At 41.2% G+C, this 24,283-nt stretch overlaps 1 protein-coding gene across 1 annotated transcript in view; it reads left to right on the forward strand.

Annotated features, from left to right (window-relative positions):
- The first annotated feature begins 362 nt into the window (after positions 1–362).
- LOC126322158 (programmed cell death protein 10) overlaps positions 363–24,283 on the forward strand; it is a 29,081-nt gene continuing 5,160 nt past the window's right edge. Inside the window, exons 1-4 of the mRNA XM_049994261.1 lie at positions 363–647; positions 754–931; positions 18,213–18,345; positions 22,940–23,104. Of these exons, the coding sequence (XP_049850218.1) occupies positions 576–647; positions 754–931; positions 18,213–18,345; positions 22,940–23,104 (548 nt within the window). The 5' untranslated portion in view covers positions 363–575. The remainder of the gene's footprint in view (positions 648–753; positions 932–18,212; positions 18,346–22,939; positions 23,105–24,283) is intronic.

Below are 24,283 nucleotides of genomic sequence, written 5' to 3' on the forward strand. Positions count from 1 at the left end.
CTATGAAAAAAAAGTGGTCCTCCTTTCATTTCTCTATACATCTGTATCAACCACAGCACTGCACCTTAACTGTTACTAGAACTCAAACACTGAGAAGCGTATTAAAAACAAGGTGAATACGAGCAATATTCCGGTTTTACCGCAAATTGTAGACAAGCAGTGTAGTCTCAAAATCATGTGACTAGCCCCTTCTGATTTTGAGAACATATGCTGTAGACTATGTTCACTCTATACATGTTCTCAGGCTTTGGTGTGAACTTTGTTTTTAGGAAACATATAAAAATAATCATCATTGGCAATAAAAGTAGTAGCACGGTCTAACATAGACTATGGTAGTTGTATTGTAACTCTTTGTATTCTGTGGCAATCGCATCCTTGTCTCGTTATTCGATCACTACAAGCTGTTACAAAGTCGATAGTCATTTCTTTCGATTCAAATAAATCGATAGGCCGTAATATCTGACAAGTGTCAACCAAAACTGAGGAACAAGGAAGTGATTTTAAAGTTTATTTGTGGGTTTGTTGTTTGTCCTAGTGTTTAAACAAGTGGTTGCAGCCATACGATTGCTAGAACGATGACCATGGGAGATGAGACACCAGTTACTTCTCTTGTTTTGCCAGTTTTAATACGCCCCATTTTGTCCCAGGTAAAGTTGATTGCAGTCATTTCGTACAAAATTATACGAAAGAACGAACGGCAGTGGTTCGTGCTATTTTGTTAGTATCGTACTGACAAATTGCTGTGTTTTACAGTTAGAGCGACGTGATGTGGGAGCTTCACAAACTCTTCGTGCTGCTCTTTCCAAGGTTGAAGCAGCTCATCCGGGTTTCACATATGATTTCGTTGTTGGTATCATGAGACGTGGTGAATTAAGCATTAACATGAACGAGAGTGTACTACGTCTTCAGGGGAGCACTTCGGAAGCAGATGGTGAGAACTAATTACTTTTGTATTTTCAATAAAATTGTTACGGGAAGTTACAATGCAAACTTGAGCGAATTTCCATAGTAACTACCACATGCATTATGTTTCAAAACTGATTTCATTACAGCCGTCGCCCAAATGTATTGTGTGATGTTTGTACAGCTTTCATCCCCGGAAGTGGTCTAGAGTGTCATAGTGGTTCCCTTGGTCAAATCTTAGTTGCTGACAAGCTGATCTGACCCATTGTAGTGCTTATCATATACGTCTATTATATATAAATTGGGTAACTTTTAATCTGAAAATGGCAATTTATTCAGCAGAGTGCAAATTTTGATTCACTTATATCAGAGTAATTAAGCCTGTTTCAGCATTGTCGATCCCATCAAAATTAAGAACCTTCAGCGATATTTGACATTAAAAAAGTCATGCAGTTCTTAAAAATTTAATCCAGGCACCATATTTACAATAATCCATATCTGTTTTTCAATATTCTTTGTTTTTGCACTACTTAAATGTAACGGCAATGTATTACAAAGCAACGATTTTGGGAAAAAAGGCTGCTGACCTAGTTATATTAAACAGCAACTCCTTATCTTCTGTTTATTAATATTTACAGGATTAGATTGCCTTTTGCGGAGGAAATAGTTGCCTTCATCTTTAAAAATAAGGGTTTCAGTTAAAGAATTTTTAACCTTGTAATGCTGCTGACATTGAATTTAGATAATCAAATAATTTTTAGACCGAGTGACTAGCAAGACATCTTTTTAACTATAAATTCAGTTGTAAAGGATTCCTAATTTCTTGCTTCTTGTTATATAGCAGCTGAAGTTCTTTGTGCTTACTGTTTTATCCCCTTTCGCTGCACTCATAAACCTGGCTGAGGCTACAGACTGAACTGTAGCATATTATAAGATGGCTCAAATGGCTCTGAGCACTATGGGACTTAACATCTGAAGTCATCAGTCCCCTTATTATAAGATAATAATTTCCTTGGAAGTTGGTAAAGCTAACAAATACAAAATCATTGTAGTTGTAACAATTTAATCAGTAGCACACCTCAACATGTACTTTCACTTGATATTTATTATACTTTGCATTATGTAGAAACAAGTACTTCAGTGTGCTTTTGCTAAGCTGCATTACATATTAAACAACATTGCTTTATGCCTAGGGATGTGCCAAATGAATTGATTCTGTTCTATAGTCAAGTTGTGCTTTCTCTCCAATATTTAATAGGTTCTTCTACTTGGATTTTGGCATGCAATGGATTCTCCACATTTCATTGCCAGTAACAATACGGTCCAGGAAACTGTTGGCCTTTTTGGCTTACCGTTGTGGATGATACAGTGAAGCAATCATTTACTTGCCTGTTATCATGTCGTGGAGCTGCTTAAGTACCTACCAACATGAAATCTTATACCACACTCAGAAACCATGAGCAATGTTGTAAACACCCCCATATGAAATGTCAAGCTCCCCAATAGGGTCCTTATTGTCCAGATTGAACTGTCTAATCTTCAGCATCGCCTGACTGTTATGATAGTCCATTCCTTATTTTACTTGTGTTGATGCTCATCTAGTAATCTCTTTTCAAGATCTTATCCAATCCATACAGCTGCTCTTCTAGATTCTGTGCCATCTCTACCAGAATTGTCATTGGCTGCAGTGAAAATTTTTATTTCTTTATGCTGAAACTGACTAAATGGTGCAGTGGTTGGCATACTGGGCTTGCAAACAGATGGACAATGTTTCAAATCTGTCTCTGGTGATCCTAATTTAGGCTTTCTGTGATTTCCCTAAATCATTTCAGGCAAGTGTCAAGATAGTTCCTTTGAATGGGGCAAGGCCAATGTACTTCCCCATCCTTTTGCAATCTGAGCTTTTGCTACATTTCTAATAATGTCTTTGCCGATGGTATGTAAACCTCTAATCTTCCTTCCTTTTTTTTTTTTCGTTACGCTGAAGAATTCCCTTTTCAGATTTATCTTTATTTCCTTTACTGCTTGCCTGATGTAGAGACTGGAGGGGATAGGCTACAACCCTGCCCCACTCTCTTCTCGACTTCACCTCAGTAGAACCTCAGTTTCAAATGGTTAACACACTGACCTTCACCTAAGTAGGGGGGAATGATGTCAGGAGAATGTAAAGGGCAATTCACAGGTCCATCATGTCCAATCCTACGTCTGGTTCACTGTTTTCTGAACTTCCACCAGTGAGGTGGAGCATCTTGTTGAAGCCAAAATTTCATAAGTCTTCAGTGTGGGAAAAAGCAAACATTTCTGCAACATCTGTAGTTATGCTATTCCTGTAGGTCTTGCAGCAAAGAAGAATGCTCCAATTATCTTGTTGCATATGAGACTACATCAAATATTCGCTTTCAGGCTATCTTGCGCCTTTCCCCAATATAGTGTGGATTCTTTGGCCCCCATACGTAACTTTGTGTATTCACTGATCCAGATACAATCAACGTGGTCTCGTCAGAAAAAAATTGCTTGTGGCAAGAAAGCAGGATTGACTAAGCATTTCACATGGAAATCCATATCACCATTGCTTGTCATCAGACTTAATGGCCTGCAGAATCTGCACCTTGTATGGATATAGACACAACTGCTTTTTGTGGACTTTGTAGATGGTTGCACATGGCATCTGGAATTCCTGTCAAACCTAACAAATTGATCAGCATAGACTTTTTTGGAACATTCGGTAGGCATTGTCAACTTTTCCTGCTATGCTTTTAGTCTCTTGGTATTTTAGCGCTATCTTTTTGTAAACAGGATGAGCAAAACTGTGAATTTAAACTGACATATAAAAGCACAGTCTGTGCCTTCGCCTGAACTTATGCCATTTTTGCATGGATGGACAACAAATAAGCAATGAAAACGCATCAAATGTCGACAAAATTTAAGCACCAACTCTTAAGTTCTGCTGCACACAATAGACAAGTCAGACCTGAAAAAATAAATATTTACTATTTTTAAACCATCTCAAAAATTGGGTATTTTGGTGTAGACACCCTGTGCATTCCAGTGAACTATAAGTGGACGCTAAAAAAAGTCTAATGTGAATTAAAGCACAGGACGCATACTTTACTCATATGGACGTCAGTTGGAAATAACTGAAAGTGGACAGGTACACTCGGCTGCCAAAGTTATTGTGGGTTAATATTATAAAAGGTTGACAACTGCATACTTAAAATGGTATCGAATCATATTCTCTGGAGCATATTGGGTGCTATCTTTAATATTTGAACGTGTACTGTGCTGGGCAATAATTTAATTTCTTTGAAGCAATTGGAGTACTGTTAGAACTAGATGAAACTAGCAGAAGTGTAATTGTTTGCAGATGCAGTAATGGATTGTGGACCTTCACCAGAATACCTTAAATATTTGAAAAGAATTAGTGCTATATTGTGACACATTGGTGACCACGTAAATTTTGGCTGTGACAGTGAGAGCTGTGATAAGAGGAACTCAGTTTCAAGATGCAAAATGTCAATAAGTAAATTTAATCAAACTACAGTGTCATTGCACACATTAAAAATGATATTCAGTTGCCTGAAGTGGACCCATCCATATCTAAAAGGGAAACTTTTGTGTAACATTACCTATCTTAGACCTTATTGTATGAAATCATTAGCCTACATTCATAAGCTTGTCAAAAATTACAAATTGCTTTCTACTTTCAAATAGTTCTCATTTCTTTGAGTTGGAGGGTAAAGATGAATATTCGGTACTTAGCTTGAACAGTGATATATGAAGCATACAACAAACTTCATAAACAACATGGCATCTATAACGTGTGAAAGACAATTTTTTCAAACATAATAAATGCAGAGAGTTTCAATTACAGAAATTTACCGCAGTGTGAAACAAATACTGAAGATTACAAATCATACAGTCAATCACATATAAGTAACAGGTATTTCTAGGAAAGAAATAAAATTATCATAAAAATAGTGTGTCCAGTGGTAAGGGGCAAACCCAGCACACAGTATGAACTGAAATAAATAATGTAAATATGTGTTGTGAACAAATGGTGGCTGTGAGGACAAATTGGAAAGTTCTGCTCAAAGTTTTTTAGCCGAAATAAAGTACATACAGGTAGTTACAAATATATATACCACTACTGTAGGTACCTTACACTCGTTTTACACTCATCAATTAAGACATTTGCCCCATTGCAGCACTAAATTTGAGATGCCTCTGTGACAGAATTCGTTCGACTGATTGCGGAATGACTTTTGGAGTGCTGTCTTGCTGTTATTGTTGCATGTTAACCGCTGTACTCCATGGAACTTCTTGAGCAGGTTAGAAACATGGAACTCACTAGGGGTGAGGTCCAGATTGTATGGTGGATGGTATAGAGCCTATCTGTCAAATAACGGAGCTTGTCGGCAGTTCAAATTGCCACATGTGGCCTCAAATTTTCATGGAGAATAACCACATTGTCCCCATCAAGAATCGATCAGTACTTCTTCCTGATGGAAACTCATAGATGCAGTAGTATGGAACAATAACTGTCTGCACTGATAGCTGCACTCAGTGGCATGGAATCCAGCAAGAGCAGTCCACAGTGATCCCAGTAGACTTGACATTAGTCTGAACAGAATTTTTTTGTCAAAGGCTCTGCTGCTTTGTTTCCAGTGTGAAATACAGTATCCATGTTTTATCACCAGTAACAGTGCAGTACAGGAAACTTGTCACCCTGCTCAGTATACCATTGCAGATGATTCAGTGAAGCAGTCATTTGCTTGCCTTTCATGATGTCATGCATACTTAGGCACCCACCAACATGAAACCTTCCAGTACCCTAAGGACCTGTGAAATGATGCTGTAAACATCCCATATGAAATGTCAAGGTCCCTGGAAATGTACTGGAGGTGCACATGCCAATCCAGTTTCACAACTGCACCCGTGGGGGGAAATATTGTCATTTAGTGACAAACACAGCCTCCTTGAATGCTCACTGTCACACAAGCCGCTACGGACTATTGCGAACTCAAAACACCTGCAGCTCACACATCTCAATGCAAGACATTTTTCCTCACATGTCGGATGCATTTCCTGTGGATTTTAATGGCTGTTCATCCCATGCCCCATAGAAATAAAGGCAGTACGTTGCTTGCAGTCAGTGGACATGGGAAGCAAAACCGGCATCTTCAGCAACTGACAACAGGTCAGTGCCATTTAGCTACCAGCAGATAAGGTTGGATCTGTCCACAAAAAGTCCGTTACTTGAAATGGGTAAGTAAAATTTGCATTTACAGCTGTAATTTGGGTTAAAAAGGGCAAAGACTTTCGGATCCACCTTCGTGGTATAGGAGAACCCACTTTAGCTGCATAGGTCAAAGGTAGGTTGCAAAACAGAGTTCCGAATGTAAGTGCTATTCAGTAGTAAATCAAAACATATGTCAGGTATGGCATCGTAATCGTAAAAAGGAACTCTATAGCTGTAGTAGGGATAAAGATGCACAGTATGAACTAAACAAAATATTTATTCTAAAGAAATCAAAGTTAATATTGGAAAATACACTTTAATTATATAACTCAAGGGGAGAGAGCAATACCCAAGTTCATATATGAGAATCTCATCATACATTTCTCAGTAATGACATAGCCTATTCTTCTGTTCTTAGATCCAAATTGGGTGATGGGTAAGTTAATCTGTTAACTGCTATTCAGTATTTAAGTAAAAGAAACTGAGGCAGCTAAATACAACAGCTCAAAACTATTGAGCAGAAAAACTTGGATGCAAATAAAAATTACAATAATAGGACATACAGCTGTAGTTATCAGTAGAAAACGACTATTTGCAATAAGGCCACATGCAGCAAATCAAAGCTAACTATGAAACTATTTAAACAAAAAGATTGCTAACATTTCAAAGCCAAACATTAATCGAGAAAGGAACAAAACGAAGAGTGAAATTAATTACAAAAATTAAATAAAAGGAAAGAAAACAGAATTTTACCAAAAATAGCCACTAACATTTCAGAATAAAAACACAACTTTCACTTTCTGGAACATAAATTTTGCTCATGTTCCCCTGTAGGGTTCCATTTTTCAAAATTTTATCGAAGAGCTTGGGGAAGGGTGCCTTACATGGTGCATTGTGCCTTGAGATCTTCAGCCCACTTTCTCGTTGTCACATTACAGTCCAGCGCATTCCCCATCTCTTAGGCAAGAACACATTCCTGGGTGCGTTTTCCAGCATGCACTATGCAGTGTCACTTTCTGTGCCGACGATGACCATGGACTGTTGTGCACCTCATATCCAGCATGGTAGTCAGTCCGTTTTGGTGGGGCCACCATGTACCCTGTTGGTTGTAGCCCTCTGACAACACAGGGATCTCTCTGCTGATGCCTGTGCTGTTAACTCCCCATGTATGCCAAGTAGTAGATGCCTGTCACCCTGGGGCATCAGGACTCTCAGCAAAGGCTATCCTGCCAGGTAGCTTTTGCTGCAGCTGGGTGGCACCCGTGGGGAGTGCCCCTGGTCAGAGTGGGTGGCATCAGGGCAAATTGATGCACGATGAAGCGTACCATTTCCTCACTCCACCTTATTCACCCCAGTACCTCGTATGTATGGGAACTTATAGGGACTCCTTTGTTTCGATGTAGCCACAGTTTTTTTTTAGGACAAGTTTTGGGAGGCGGAGGGTTTGTAGAAAATGCTCTTGGGGTCAGTCTTGATAAAAACAGCATCCTCTGCCCAGCGTTACTCTCTTGGAACAAGCTGGGTGGATGTTTCTGATATCATCATGCCACATAAGAGCTTAAATATAGTCCAGGGTATTATATTCCACAGGGACCTTCTTTTGCAGTCTGATGTTGAGCTGCATGCCAATTTAGAGTGGCGAGGTATTCATTTCATGCAGCGCGTCCATCTGAGTCCGAGGAATGATCAGGTTGCCACTGGTGCCTTCATATTGGCGTTCAAGGCTGACAGCCTTATCACTGTGATGTCCCTCCCCTGATGTGGTGCTTAAAGTGCTGGAAGTTTGGCCGTATGTCTTCCCACTGTACTTCCAGTGTCACATGTTGCGATTGTGGACGTCCATCACATCCCAATACTCAGTGTGCCCCACTCCATGGACCTACTGACATACACTGAGGCCAAGAGAAAATATGAGTGCCTACATCCTGTGGCTATGACCTCCTCATACGCCGCTGCTACAAGAACAGTTGTAGCCCCATCAGTTCTGTGAATTCCAGTCGACTCTCAGAGCCAGAAGGCTATACCTGCCCCGTTGATGATTGGGGGGTACTCTTCACCCCCATTGCTCCTGCACCACCTACCTCTTGAGCACTGCCCCCCCAACCATCGGGGACACCAGTAACCACTTCCGAGCCGGAGAAGCGTAATTCGTCTTCGGGGCTCCTCTCGCCAGGAAGGGATCCCTTGGCTCACTCCCTTCCCAGGTTTCTGCTACTGGGAAAGATGACGCCTGCCAGTGGCTGAAGTGCCCAAAAGCAGCTGGTCATAGGGCTTCACGATCCTCCTCAGCCCCGGAGACTGAATCAGTGAAGCCCTCCCAGCGAGAGAAACCCAAGGAGCAGTGAAAAAACTCCAAAAATATGATATAAGACCAAGGAAACTCTGGTGGCACCCATACCACTGCTACCTACAAGCTCTGTGTCTGGGGATGAGCTTGCCGGACCCTCAGACACAATGGATATAGACCTGGATCTGGTGCGATGGCATGTTTCTGTTGCAATGGTGGGAGATTACCATCATTCCGGTGCTCAAACCTGGTAAAAACCTGCTTGATGTGGATAGCTATTGGCCCATCAGCCTCACCAACATTTTTGTAAGCTGCTGGAATGTATGGTGTGTCAGTGGTTGGATTGGGTCGGGTCCTGGAGTCACATGGCCTACTGGCTCCATGGTAGGGCGGCTTCTGCCAGGGTCGCTCTTCCACTGGTCATTTTGTGTCTCTCAAGTCTGCCATCCAAACTGCCTTTTCCAGATGCCAGCATCTGGTTGCCATCTTTTTTTATTTACGAAAATCACGTGCCACAACCTGGCAACATCATATACTTGCCACATTATACAAGTGGGGTCTCTGAGACCCGCTCCCGATTTTTATCCAGAATTTCCTGTTGCTTTGTACTTTCCATCTCCAAGTTCGTGCCTCCCATAGCCCCCCCCCCCCCCCTCCCCTCCACCGTCCCCCATATCCAGGAGAATGGGGCCCTGCAGGGCTCCATGTTAAGTGTATCTCTATTTTTAGTGGCCATTAATGGTCTAGCAGCAACTGTAGGGGCTTTCCCTCTCACCTTCTCTACATGCAGATGACTTCTGCATTTCATACTGCTCCACAAGTACTGGTGTTGCTGAGCAGCACCTGCAGGGAGTCACGCACAAGGTGCGGTCATGGGCTCTAGCCCATGGTTTCCAGTTTTCGACCACAGTCGTGTGTTATTCACTTCTGTCTGCGTCGTACCGTTCATCCGGAACCAGAACTTTACCTTAATGATGATCCACTCACTGTAGTGGAGACACATTGATTCTTAGGACTGGTTTTTGATGTCCATTTGACTTGGCTTCCTCACCTCTTCCAGCTTATGTGGAAATGCTGGTAGCACATCAGTGCCCTCTGCTGCCTGAGTAACACCAACTAGGGTGCAGATCACTCTATGCTGCTGCAGCTCTACAGAGCCCTTGTTCAATCCCGCCTTGACTATGGGAGTGTGGTTTATGGTTCGGTGGCACCCTCAGCGTTGTGTTTACTCGACCCAGTGCACCACTGTGGCATTTGCCTAGCGACAGGAGCTTTTAGGACGAGTCCAGTGACCAGCGTCCTGGTGGAGGCCGGAGCCCCTCCATTGCAGGTTAGGCGTGCACAATTGCTCTCCAGTTACATTGCACATGTTTGTAGTTCTCCTGCACATCCGAATTACTGCCTCCTTTTCCCACCCATAGCAATTCATCTCCCTCATCGGCGTCCCAGGTCAAGGCTTAAAATTGCAGTTGATGTGCGATCCCTTCGATCCGAACTGGCATCCTTGCCTTTACCAGCTATACTTGAGGTTCATTCATGAACACCTTCACGGTGTACACCTAGGCCGTGGCTTTGCCTGGACCTTTCACATGGCCCTAAGGACTCAGTTAACCCTGCAACTCTCCACTGTCAGTTCCTCTCAATGCTCGACATGTACTGGGGCCTTTAAGTGGTTTACACCGATGGCTGATGGTCGTGTTGGCTTTGCCTATGTTCATGGAGGACATATAGAACGGCACTCCTTACCAGATGGGTGCAGTATTTTCACTGCAGAGTTGGTGGCCATATTCGTGCTCTTGAGCACATTCGCTCATGCCCAGGTGGGTCGTTTCTCCTGTGTACTGACTCCTTGAGCAGCCTACAAGCTGTGACCAGTGCTTCCCTCGTCATCTTTAGATAGCAACCATCCAGGAGTCCGTCTATGCCCAGGAACAGTCCAGTCACTCAGTGGTGTTTGTCTGGACCCCAGGTCATGTCTGAATCCCAGGCAACGAACTTGCCGACAGGCTGGCCAAACAGGCTACGTGGAAACTGCGTATGGAGATTGGCATATCTGAAACTGACCTGCGTACAGTATTACACCACAAGGTTTTGCGGCTTAGGGAGACGTAATGCATAACCTCAGTACACACAACAAGCTGTGTGCCATTGAGGAAACTACGAATGTGTGGAAGACCTCCATGTGCGCCTCTCGCAGGGACTCTGTGGTTCTGTTGGCTCCTCCGCATTGGTCATACGTGGCTGATGCATGGTTATCTCCTCCGTCATGAGAACCTACCTCGGTGTCGCTGTCGCTGACGGATGCTGGTTGTCCGTCTCTTGCTGGACTGCCCACTTTTAGCCGCTCTGTGGCGGACTTTTAACTTTCCCAGCACCCTACCTTCGGTGTTGGCTGACAATGCTTCAACAGCAGATTTAGTTTTACATTTTATTTGTGGGGGTGAGTTTTATCATTTGTTCCAAGTTTTAGCAGATGTCCTTTGTCCCTGTGTGTCCTCCACCCTAGTGCTTTCAGAGTGGAGGTTTTAATGTGTTGCAGAGTGGCTGGCTTTTCCTTTTTATGCTCGTGGTGAGCCAGCCATGGTAAATTGTTTCATGTGTCTTTGTGGTTTTCTTGTCCCCTTTTGTCCATTATAGTGTTTGTTGCCCTTCCGTCGTTGTTGTGGTTTTTCCTTTCATTCTGCTTTTTGCTGTAAGTCTCATTGTTTTAGTTTTACCCTTGCGGTATTGTTTCCTTAGGAACAAGGGACCGATGACCTCACAGTTTGGTCCCTCCTCCCCCCCTCTTTTAGACCAACCAACCACTTTTCTGAGACTGTAGTAGGGACATTCACTGCTTCCCTTGCTCTGTAATGCTTTTTATTGCCCCCTCCCCCCTCAATACCCTCTATTGTATTTGTAAAGGCCCCCCCTCTTTTTTATTTCTAATTTCTATAGAGTGATTGATTTCTAAATACTTGTAACCAACCTTGTCTACTCCTTTATAAGCCTGCCATCCATCTGAAACTGTTGTTGACCCACTGGCTATATACTTTCTTACTAGGTTAAACATAGTGGTGGCTTTCCTACTTTCTGCTTAATGAGATACCATGTTAGGATAAGGATTACCACTACAAATAATCCCCCCACCCCACACACAGAGTCCAACATCATTATGCCCTCTCCCACCCTTTTTGCCAAATTCAGACTCACTTGTTTCAAGAATGCGCCCTCTCCTCCCTCACTTTTTTTGTTTCCTAAAAAACCAAGGACAAATTTCACTACAGCATGAAAACCAGTCTATAATTGTTTTAATGTCTGACTTTCAGGTTTGTGAACCAAACATGACACTTTAGACAAGAACCTAACAAATCAATAAACTATTTTTCACAGTTAACTTTTATTTTCAAACCAAGTGCCTTTGACAAATAGAACGCCCCATGTAGTTATTCTACAGTGCCACATGTAAAGGTCCTGAGTCTGGTTCTTAGGAAACCAGAAACCTTAGACAGTTTCATGTCATGGCCACATACATGACATTTATACTGATTAGCAGTGCAATTGAACTTTTCATGAAATTAATAGTGCTGTTTATGTCCCCAAGCTTGACTGCTAATTTCAGCACTATGAAATGTACCCAAGGAATTTCAATCTCAACACCTGCACTATGTAAAATCAGGTGCAGATCTTTGACTAACAACCACCTCCATATTTTGCTAGTAAAAGAACTGATAAATGAATTGTTAAAATGTCTGCAAATACGTAAGAGTGTATTGTTCCTCACAAACATTAAAGATTAAAATGTTAGTAACTAAACCAATGAGATTACAGCAGAAAATAATGCTATAAGGAAATGCGGTTCAAAATGCGTGCTGAAAGTTAATGTTTTTGCAACCTTTAACATTACATCATTGGTCAAATCTGACAACTAGTATAGAATATTCCTCTTAACCTGATTTGCAGACAAAAGTGCTACAGGGTTTTGCATCAAATTACTGACTCCATAAACCAAAGAAAATTGTCTTGTGTACACAAAGGTACTCTAGCACTCTGGTAATGTTCATTCTTTTTGGAAGCTCTGCACATGGGTATATTGATTTTGATGCTATTTTCAGAACTGGGACTTGCCTGAAATGATTGTTGTGCCACTCCTCTGTCCAGTTGTTAAGCATTTCTCTCTGCTGCCATGTCAAGGGAACTGCAACAGTGATCACCATACTGGCAGTCCTTGGTGCTCAAGATGTAGTAGTGTTGTCCATGTGGATATTTGTCCTGCTATACCAAACCCATTACTCAAAGTAAAAAACTAGGCTAACCAAGCAAATAATATATGTTTCATTGGATGCTAGTCTTGTGGGGCTATTGAGATCATTCATGACATTGAGCATGACTCTCCTGAATCCTCTGATTACATAGTCGTATGACAGCTGTGAGCAGCAGCATTGTGGAATGACAAACCACTGCTCAATAGGTCACAAATATGCCACTGTCATTTCCAAAATGTGCTGGTGCATTCATATGTTTCTCATCCTTACTCAAGGCATAACATTATCTTCTCATAAACAACCTACATATAATGTACTTCACATATGATTTTTGAATGAGAAACTGACTGCGTATCCTTTCTGTATACACTGAGGTGACAAAAGTCGTGTGCTACCCCCTCATATAGTGTCAGATCTCCCTTTGCCCAATGTAGTGCAGCAACATGACATGACATGGTCTCAGCAAGCCAGTGGAAGACATATGCAGAAATTGAGTCATGCTGCCTGTATATCCCTCCATAATTGACAAAGTGTTTGCTGGTGCAGAACATTGTGCACGAACTGACCTCTTGATTATGTTCCCTAAATTTTTGATGGGATTCGCGTTGAGCAATCTGGGTTGCCAAATCATTAGCTCAAATTCTCCAGAATGTTCTTCAAACCAATCGTAAACAGATGTGGTTTTGTGACACAGCGCTTTGTCATTCATGGGGTCCAGTGACAGGGAGCATTCTCATGCATAGAAATTCCCTCATTGGTTTGGAACATGAAGTCCATGAAAGGCTGTAAATAGTCTCCAAGTAGCCAAACATAACTGTTTCCAGTCAATGATCAGTTCAGGTGGACCAGAGGACCCCATCCAGTCCATGCAAACCCAGCCCACACTGTTATGGAGCCACCACCAGCTTGTATAGTGTCTTGTTGACAATGTTGATCCATGGCTTCATGTGGTCTGTGGCACACTCAAACCCTGCCATCAGCTCTTACCAACTGAAATTGGATTCGCTGCATTGTCCTAATGGATATGTTTGTCAATGTCCCAAATTGATTTCTGCAGTTATTTCATGCAAGTTGCGAGCCTTTTCACATGAATCACCCGATTATAAATGACAGCTCCACCAGTGTGCACTGCCCTTTTGTACCTTGTGTACACGATAGTACTGCCAGCTTTATGTGTGCACATCACTATCACATGATTTTTGCCACCTTGGTGTATACAGCATATAGATGGTGTTACTCCTGTGAGTTTGTGTGGCTAAGCTGAAATGGTAATTGTTTGCATATTCAAGCATATAGTATACTTCATGCCAATTTGAAATTTTTTTTTGTTTGCCGAATTCATGGCACTCCTGTTTTAATGACCAGCAGCGTATAAAATGGAAGATATTTCTGGGAGACAGACAACAGTACAGAACCTGGCTCTACTAGGGGTAACCAGCGTATGTTACACAGTATATATATACAAGGGGTGTTTGAAAATTCCGTGCAAAGATGAGAAATAGCACCACAGGCACTTATCGAGGTCATGTTCTGTTAGTAGCATCTTTGGAAAGAACGCACACCAACTTTCAGCCATATTGGTCTATTTCTTTATGTTTGGCATTCGTGTGAATCACAGAAGTAGAGTGATTGTCAAAAAATGGACGAAAAAGAATTTTGTGTGGTGATTAAACATTACTTTATGAAAGGCAAAACGCCTCAGGAGACTAAAGACAAGCTTGATAAACATTACGATGAATCTGCACTTTCGGATAGAATAGTTTATAAGTGGTTTCAAAATTTTCAGTGTGGCCATATGGGCACGAGTGATGCTGAACATTCTGGACGCCCTGTGGAGGTTAAGACTCCAAAAATCATTGATAAAATCCATGATATGGTAAATGGTGGTGGATGACTGAAGAGTTAAGGTGTGTGAGATTGCTAGTGCTGTGGGCATCTCAAATGAGCAGGTATATACAGTATTTTGCATAAACATTTGGACATGAGAAAGCTATCTGCAAGATGGGTTCCACAATTGCTCACACTTGACCAAAAACTGAATCGTATAAAGTGTTGCAAGGATGGTTTACAGCTGTTTCAGGAAGAACCACAGGACTTTAAGCATCGTTTCATCACTGTGGATGAAACATGGATACATAACTATACACCTGAGACCAAACAACAGTCTAAACAATGGGTTACCAAGGGAGAATCTGTACCAAAAAAAGGTGAAGACCATTCCTTCGGCTGGAAAGGTTATGGTGACCGTCTTTTGGGATTCGCAAGGGATAAAACTCATAGACCGTCTGGAAAAGGGTAAAACTATTACAGGTGAATATTATTGATAGTTATTGGACCATTTTAAAACCAAGCTGCAAGAAAAACGCTCGCCATTGGACCACAAAAAGTCCTTTTCCATCACGACAGTGTGCCAGCACACACCTCAGCAGTTGTAGTTGCAAAATTAATGGAAATAGGATTCCAACTCATTTCACATCCCTCTGTTCTTCAGACGTGGCTCCCTCGGACTACTATTTGTTCCCCAATTTGAAGAAATGGCTGGTGGGACAAAGATATTATTCAAACCAGGAGGTGATTGCAGCAAATAATAGCTATTTTGCAGAGTTGGACCTTTCCTATTATTCAGAAGGGATCAACAAATTAGAACAGTGTTGGATGAAGTGTGTAAGTCTAAAAGGAGATGATGTCGAAAAATAGAAAAAGGTTTACCACAGACACATAAGTAGTTTTTATTTTTGCACAGACTTTTCAAATGCCCATCATATAGACCTAGTCAGTAGCCCTTGTAGCTTGGTTATGTACTAACTTGAGAGGTGTCTGTCCACAAGAAACCTTAAATTTTGAATAATGGGCTTGATCATCTATGCTGGAGTTACATGTTTTTCGATTTATTTGGATCTCATAAGCTATGTTATAAATTAATGTGGCAATTTTCATAAATGAAAATTTGTGTGTCAACTGTGTGGAAATGTGTTGTTATTTGTGTCACTGTCTCCTGTTATTACTATAATATTGTATTTTGGTTGTCAGATGTTTAGGATGGGTAGTAGGGACAGAGCATCGAGTGAAATTATACTGAGTGCTCTATCCGAAAACTACCTCAAACAATTAAACAGAGAACTGACTCGTGGTGATAACATCTAGGACCTACTGGTAACAAACAGACCCGAACTTTTTGACTCTGTAAACGCAGAATAGGGAATCAGTGATCATAAGGCCATTGCAGCATCCTTGAATATGGAAGTAAATACGAATATAAAAACAGGGAGGAAGGTTGATCTGTTTAGCAAGAGTAATAGAAGGCAGATTTCAGACTACCTAACAGATCAAAATGAAAATTTCTGTTCTGACACTGACAATGTTGAATGTTTATGGAAAAATTTCAAGGCAATCATAAAATGCATTTTAGACAGGTACATGCTGAGTAAAACTGTGAGGGATGGGAAAAACCTACCGTGGTTCAACAACAAAGTTAGGAAACAACTGCGACAGGAAAGAGAGCTTCACTGCAAATTTAAACACAGCTGAAACCTCTCAGACAAACAGAAGCTATACAATGTCAAAGTTACTGTAAGGAGGGCTCTGTGTGAAGCGTTCAGTGAATTTGAAAGTAAAATTCTGTGTATCGTCTTGACAGAAAATCCTAGGAAGTTCTGGTCTTAGGTTAAATCAGTAAGTGGATTGAAACAGCATATCCAGACACTCTGGGACGATAATGGCATTGAAACGGAGGATGACACGCATAAACCTGAAATACTAAACACCTTTTTCCAAAGCTGTTTCACGGGGGAAGACCGCACTGCAGTTCCTTCTCTAAATCCTTGCATGAACAAAAAATTGGCTGACATCGAAATAAGTGTCCAAGGAATAGAAAAGCAACTGAAATCATTTAACAGAGGAAAGTCCACTGGACCTGATGGGATACCAATTCGATTCTACACAGAGTATGTGAAAGAACTTGCAACCCTTCTAACAGCCATGTACCGCAAGTCTATAGAGGAACGGAAGTTTCTAAATGATTAGAAAAGAGCACAGGTGGTTCCAGTTTTCAAGAAGAGTCGTCGAGCAGATGCGCAAAACTATAGGCCTATATCTCTGACATCGATCTGTTGTAGAATTTTAGAACATGTTTTTTTTTGCTCATGTATCATGTAATTTCTGGAAACCCAGAAAATACTGTGTTGGAATCAACATGGATTCTGGAAACAGCGATCGTGTGAGACCGAACTCGCTTTATTTGTTCATGAGACAGAGAAAATATTAGATGCAGGCTCCCAGGTAGATGCCATTTTCCTTGACTTCTGGAAGACGTTCGATACAGTTCTGCACTGTCACCTGATAAACATAGTAAGAGCCTACGGAATATTAGATCAGCTGTGTGGCTGGATTGAAGAGTTTTTAGCAAACAGAACACAGCATGTTGTTCTCAATGGATAGGTGTCTACAGATGTTTACTTAAACTCTGGTGTGCCACGGTGGAGTGTTATGGGACCATTGTTTTTCACAATATATATAAATGACCTAGTAGATAGTGTCGGAAGTTCCATGCAGCTTTTCATGGATGATGCTGTAGTATACAGAGAAGTTGCAGCATTAGAAAATTGCAGTGAAATGCAGGAAGATCTGCAGCGGATAGGCATTTGGTACAGGGAGGGGCAACTGACCCTTAACATAGACAAATGTAATGTATTGCGACTACATAGAAAGAAGGATCCTTTATTGTATGATTATATGATAAAAGAACAAGTGCTGATAGCAGTTACTTCTGTAAAATATCTGAGAGTATGCGTACAGAATGATTTGAAGTGGAATGATCATATAAAATTAATTGTTGGTAAGACGAGTACCAGGTTGAAATTCATTGGGAGAGTCCTTAGAAAATGTAATCCATCAACAAAGGAGATGGCTTACAAAACACTCATTTGACCTATACTTGAGTTTCGCTCATCAGTGTGGGATCCCTACCAGGTCAGGTTGACAGAGGAGATAGAGAAGATCCAAAGAAGAGCGGCACGTTTAGTCACAGGGTTATTTGGTAAGCATGATAGTGTTACGGAGATGTTTAGCAAGCTCAATTGGCAGACTCTGCAAGAGAGGCGCTCTGCATCGCAGTGTAGCTTGCTGTCCAGGTTTCGAGAGGGTGCGTTTCTGGATGAGGTATCAAATATATTGCTTCCCCCTACTTATACGTCCCGAGGAGATCACGAATGTAAAATTAGAGATATTTGAGTGTGCATGAAGGCTTTCTGGCAGTCATTCTTCCGACGAACATACGTGACTGGAACAGGAAAGGGAGGTAATGATAGTGGCACGTAAAGTGCCCTCCGCCACACACCGTTGGTTGGCTTGCGGAGTATAAGAGTAGATGTAGATGCCTTTTTAGCATTTGTTACAAAGTACACCCCGATATAATGTAGAATGTCAGTACTACTATTTGAGAAAATGTCTAAACTCTTAGAACTTTCATGCACTGGAAAACCCAGAAACTTTTGTATTATTTATTTTGGTGTCAGCAAAGAATGATGTTTTCTAATTTCAGTGGTTGAATATCGACTTACACGGTCAGAGGATGCATTCCAAGAACTAAATCGTAAGTCTGCTGCGTTGAAGAGAATATTGAGCAGAATTCCAGATGAAATTACTGACCGGAAAACTTTTTTGGAGACCATCAAGTGAGTTTAAAATGCAGTACATACTTAGATTTAAAAAAAAAAAAAAATTAAATTGGACTACATACCAGGAAATATTCCTGGTGGGATGTGAAGCAAATGTGTAATTAAGCAATGGGAAGTCCAGGAAGGAATAACAACACCTGTCCTCCTCCTGCCTATTCACTCTCATACTTCCACTTCAACACTACACATGCGTTCTATCCCATCAATGTTTTTACTTGTCTTCTCCATTTCTCCACTTCCCTCCTCTCCCCAATCCGTTCTCCCCACTCCCCTCCTCCTGCCTCCCCCTCCCCTTCACCCTCCTCTCCTCTCCCAAGCACATGCTCCCCACACCTAGCAGCCCTCTACTGTTCCTACCATATCCCTGCACAGTCCCACAAGTCCCTGCATGCCACAACAGGCAGCACAGCACCTTCTCCCATCGTCAACCTGCTGTGCCTCCATACCTCATGCTGCCTCCCTTACCTCCAACATCCACACCAGCAAATTATTGCTCATGTCAGATGCAATTGCAGTTGGGCTCCAGTACCTGGAGGCAGTGGTCATGTGTATGTGATTTGTGCCTGTGCATTTTTTTTAAAAAAAAAGAGGAGGACTATGTGCAAAAACTTACACATTTTGCCAATCTTTTTCATTGTGCCTGTCTGCGGCTCAACACCCCTTCTATGTCAAATGTGTAATTAGCTTTGAAAGAGTAATCTTTATGTATGTTACAACTGGAACGAAAATGCTTAGCAACAGTTTTTCACAACCTGCCTATCTGGGAATGTGTGAAGTCTTAAATCAGAAATAATCTTTATGAAACTAAAAGAACAGCTTTTCTGTGAAACAAAAAAAACTAAAGCAAGGGTAGTCTGTTAGTGTACATTTTTAAAATAAAAATGTGCTGCTGGGTAACATTCAGTGCTAGGTTGCTACACTCTTTGCATTCTAATATGCTTGGGATCCTCATTGGAATGTAGTTCACACAATGAGCAAGGTGTTACAAAAGCCTAATCATTCTTTGGTCGCTACTCTTGAGTTTTCCAGAACGTGAAAAGGACTCCAGAGACAACACACTGCAACTTTCAATTGGTCTCTAAGTATGCTTAATTGGGTTCATGTCCACATACAGCACAGGACATCCCATTTGGTTGGACCTAGCCACCTGGAGGAAGGTGTTCATGTGCTTGCGCATTATTGTCTTGAAAGTTATGTCCAACATCAAATTGCTGACTATAGGGCAGAACAATGGGTTGGATAGTCTGGCCTGATACTGCACAGCCTTCAAATTACCCTCATTTGTGATGAAATGTGTCCGATCAGTGTGTGGTACTATTCCAAAACACGAGTGAATCATCTCCTTGCTGAACCTGTAGGACTGTATTCCTGAGACGTGCATCAGTAACAGGCTGCCTCCACACTCTTGTACAATGATAGATAGTTGTTGGGCAATGTTGCATTCGTCAGTGAAAGGAACCTGATAGCATTGATCCTGCTTTGATTTTTGGTGCTCCATTGCCCAACTTCTTCACACACCATTGTGATTTGGGAGAGGAGGGAGTGTGGTTACTGTTGTTTGAAATGGACCACAAAGACCAAATTGGTAGTGTGGAGAGGATTACGTACAGTTTGGGTCAGCGTAACCCTCAGAGTTGTTTCAAATAGGCAGCACACAGTTCAGTTGCATTCTCCTCTGGTTGCCTACCAAGTCATAATTTGCAGGTAGTCATCATCACGCAGTACCGTCCATCACATATAACCAGTATGAGACAGCAGTTCAAAGTTTTGTGCCTCTTGATAGCAGGTGAATGTTTGAATGATGTTGCTGTGGTACACACCCATTTGGTGGGCACCTTCCCTTTGTGATAACCATTCTTGTCGTAAAGTGCCAATTTGTGCACTGTCCAAACCAGAAGCTACTTTTCAAGAAATATCGAAAGATTGCTATGTACAGGAGCCCCATTGTCCCTACTTCACGACTGGAGAGACAGTGCACACTAGTGATCTGCACTAAAATGGGAGTTTCATTTAACTTATGTTACATAGGTGGTTGTACACAGTGATTTCTCATTTAAAAAAATACAAACTGTGCAAGTCATAAGGGCAGTGCTGTTTTGAGCAATTTAGTTTATAACTGCCAACAGATGGGTCTGAATAATTGATAGAGGGACTGAGGAGGGAGTGGTAGCTTGTAACTGCATATGGAGGGGTAACAGCAAAGGGATTGTGTGCCATATGATGATCTGATTTAATAATTAAATTTCATTGCGTGTTCTATTGTATCATGAAACAAAATGGATTGGGAGGTCTCCATTCGAGGAAATAAATCTCCCCTTGTATCAGATATTAAGGAACAAATAGAACACCCAAGGGAGACCTTCCTATTGAAATTACAGATATCTTCTTTGGGTTGAGGAAAGAAGAAGGAAGAGGTAGGAGAAAAGGGTAGATGATTTGTCAGACTTTACATTAAAATATACAGGGAGGAGGAAGGAAATACTAGTTGTGATTAACAATTGTTTGCAAGAAGTAATAAAGACCCAAATAAAAAATGATGGTAGAATTTAAATTTTAATGGAAATATGTGTAGAAAAACATTAAACTATTGTACAACAAAATATAACAGTTTGAGGACAGTGGAAGGGATGAAGTTGAGTTGGAAGAGTCAACGTACATGCTCAGGACAGTGAGTAAGACAGTAGGATCAAAAGAGCAAAGGCAAAGGGTAGCACTTGTGTAAATAATAGTGTAAGAGAGGCAGAGGTGTCACAAAAAGAGGGGGAAAGAGATGGAATGGGGCTGGAATAACAGCTTTACTGGAACTTTATTCTCACTTGCACATGTGTAATAGTCCTTGGAAAATTGTGCGAAAATTTTAGTTACTGCCTGATACAATCTATGATGCTTTTCCTCAAGAGACCAATTCAGTTTTGTTGTTGTGACACCAAATTACTTGAGCAGTTTCTAACATTCTTTGCTGCTGTTCTTATGTTTTTAACAATTGTTTAAGAGGCAGAATTAGGTCATGCAAAACAGTTTGTCTTCACTCTTTTGTTTGGCTGCTGTTTTACATATTTGGGGCAAAGATTTTCATTCCTGGGCTAGCTTTGTGCTGAATGCTTGTGTGTGATACAGTCAGGGGGTGGAGGAATTATCTGAATGGGATGGAAATCGGCAGATGTGATGTACATGGACAGATAAATAAATGATTACAATTTTAAAAAAAGTATGATTTATTTAAGAGAGAGAGCTTCACAAACTGAACAAGTCAACAATATGTTTGTCCACTTCTGGCCCTTATGCAAGCAGTTATCGGGCTTGGTATTGACGGATAGTTTTTGGATTTGCTCCAGAGAGAGATCGTGCCAAATTCTCTATAATTCCCATGTTAGATTGTTAAAATCCTCATGTATGGTTGGAGGGCTCTGCACATAATGCTCCATACTCTCTGTTAGGGAGGGATATGAATACCTTGCTGGCCAAGGTATTATTTTGCAAGCATGAAGACCAGCAGTAGAAACTCACCACATGTGGGCATGCATTGCCTTGCTGAATATTATGTCCAGGATGGCTTGCGGTGAATGGCAACAAAATTGAGTGTAGAATATCATTGACATATCACTATGCTGTATGGGTGCCACAGCTGACAGCCAAAGGGGTCTTGCTATGAAATGAAATGCCACCCTAGACCATCACTCATGATTGTTGGGCTGTACAGCAGGTGACAGTCAGTTTGGTATCCCACCACTGTCCAGGGCATCTCCAGACAAGTCTTCACTGGTCATGGAAGCATAGTTCAAAATGGGACTCGTCACTGAAGACTAATCTACTACAGTCAATGAGATACCAAGTCAAACTTGACCTAGACAGCGGTAGGATACCAACTTCGCTGTCGCTGCCACACGGCCTGACAGCCAGGAGTGATGGTTGGGAGTGCCATTCTTTTTACACAGCAGAATGCCTTTGGTTGTCATCCTTGGCACATTTACTGCCTAGTGGTACGTTGAAGCTATTCTATGTTCTGTTCTGTTCCCCTTCAGGGCATGCCATCCTGGGCTTACATTTCAGCAAGCTAATGCCCACATGCACACGGCGAGAGTTAGTACTGTACATTGTCATGCTTGCCAAAAACTGTGTTGGCCAGCAAGGTTGCTAGATCCCTCTCCAATAGAGAACATTTGGAGCATTATAGGCACGGCCATCCAGCCACTTCGGGAATTTTGATGATGTAATGTGTCAGTGGGTCAGAGTTTGGTATGATATCCCTCAGGAAGACATTCAACAACTCTATCAGCCAATGCCTAATTCTCATCAATAAATCATCTCATTTTTCTGAAATTGTAACTGTTCGTTTGTGTGTACATATACATAACATCCAACAATTTCCGTCCCATTTATATAATTCCTTCATGATGCGTCCTTTTTCTTATCTCAGAATGCACTTGCGAAGATATTCTGATTTTATTTCATGTGGTTCGGCTTTTGATTTGGTAAGTTACATAGTGTTTTTTTTTCCACATATCCTGTAACAGAATTTCACATTGTTTGGGTTTTCTATGTGGGAGTTTTGATATTTGTTGTAATTTCAGTTTTTTTTTTTTTGTTTCAGGGAAATAGCTAGTGCTATTAAGAAACTTTTAGATGCTGTGAATGAAGTAGCAGGCTTCATCCCTGGTAGCACAGGGAAGCAAGCATTGGAACAGAGGAAACGAGAATTTGTTAAATTCTCAAAACGTTTCAGCAACACATTGAAGGAATACTTCAAGGAGGGACAGTAAGTTCTATTTTGTGATATTTATATATATTAAAAATATTTTCAACTGTTTGACATTATTTCTACCACTGGCACTTTTCTCTGAAAGTATTATTACTGTTCTCAAACTTTCCCACACTGATCTTTCTCTTGTCTTTCTGCAACCCAAAATTTTCCTTAACATCTTCCTATCTACTGTCTTTAGGGGTTTCAAAATCAGAATTTAATTATGTAATTCACGTATCTCTCTGTTCCTACTTAAGTAGGTTCTTTCATAGTGTAGTGTAACACTCCTGTTTCTGACCTTTCATATTGTTGTGTGTGACATTACTGCTCCATACTCTAGTTAATCAGAATTGCTATGTATTTTTTACCATATCAAAAAATGAAGACATTGTTATTGTTGACAGTCTTTCTGATCATCGCCTCACTATTGACAAGGTGTTTTCAGTAACCATTCCAAAACTACAGCAATGATGTGTTGAGTCAGAAAGTCCATATATACACAGGGTGGTCCATTGATCGTGACCGGGCCAAATATCTCACGAAATAAGCATCAAACGGGGGGGGACATGTGGTGCTATGATTGGCCAGCTATATGGTGCTGCCATAGGTCAAATGGATATAAACTGTGTTTTTTTTAAATAGGAACCCCCATTTTTTTATTACATGTTCATGTAGTACATAAAGAAATATGAATGTTTTAGTTGGACCACTTTTTTAGCATTGTGATAGATGGCGCTGTAATAGTCACAAACATATGGCTCACAATTTTAGACGAACCGTTGGTAACTGGTAGGTTTTTTAAAATTAAAATACAGAACGTAGGTACGTTTGAGCATTTTATTTCGGTTGTTCCAATGTGATACATTTACGTTTGTGAACGTACCATTTCTGATAATGCCTGCTGTTATAGCGTGATTACGTGTAAATACCACATTAATGCAATAAATGCTCAAAATGATGTCCGTCAACGTCAATGCATTTGGCAGTACGTGTAACGACATACCTCTCAACAGCGAGTATTTGGCCTTCCGTAATGTTCGCACATGCATTGACAATGCACTGACACATGTTCTCAGGCGTTGTTGGTGAATCATGATAGCAAATATGCTTCAACTTTCCCCAAAGAAAGAAACCCGGGGACGTCAGATCCGATGAATTTGCGGGCCATGGTATGGGGCTTCGACAACCAATCCA

This window comes from Schistocerca gregaria, chromosome 2, assembly GCF_023897955.1.
Source record: "Schistocerca gregaria isolate iqSchGreg1 chromosome 2, iqSchGreg1.2, whole genome shotgun sequence".
Classification (NCBI taxonomy): domain Eukaryota; kingdom Metazoa; phylum Arthropoda; class Insecta; order Orthoptera; family Acrididae; genus Schistocerca; species Schistocerca gregaria.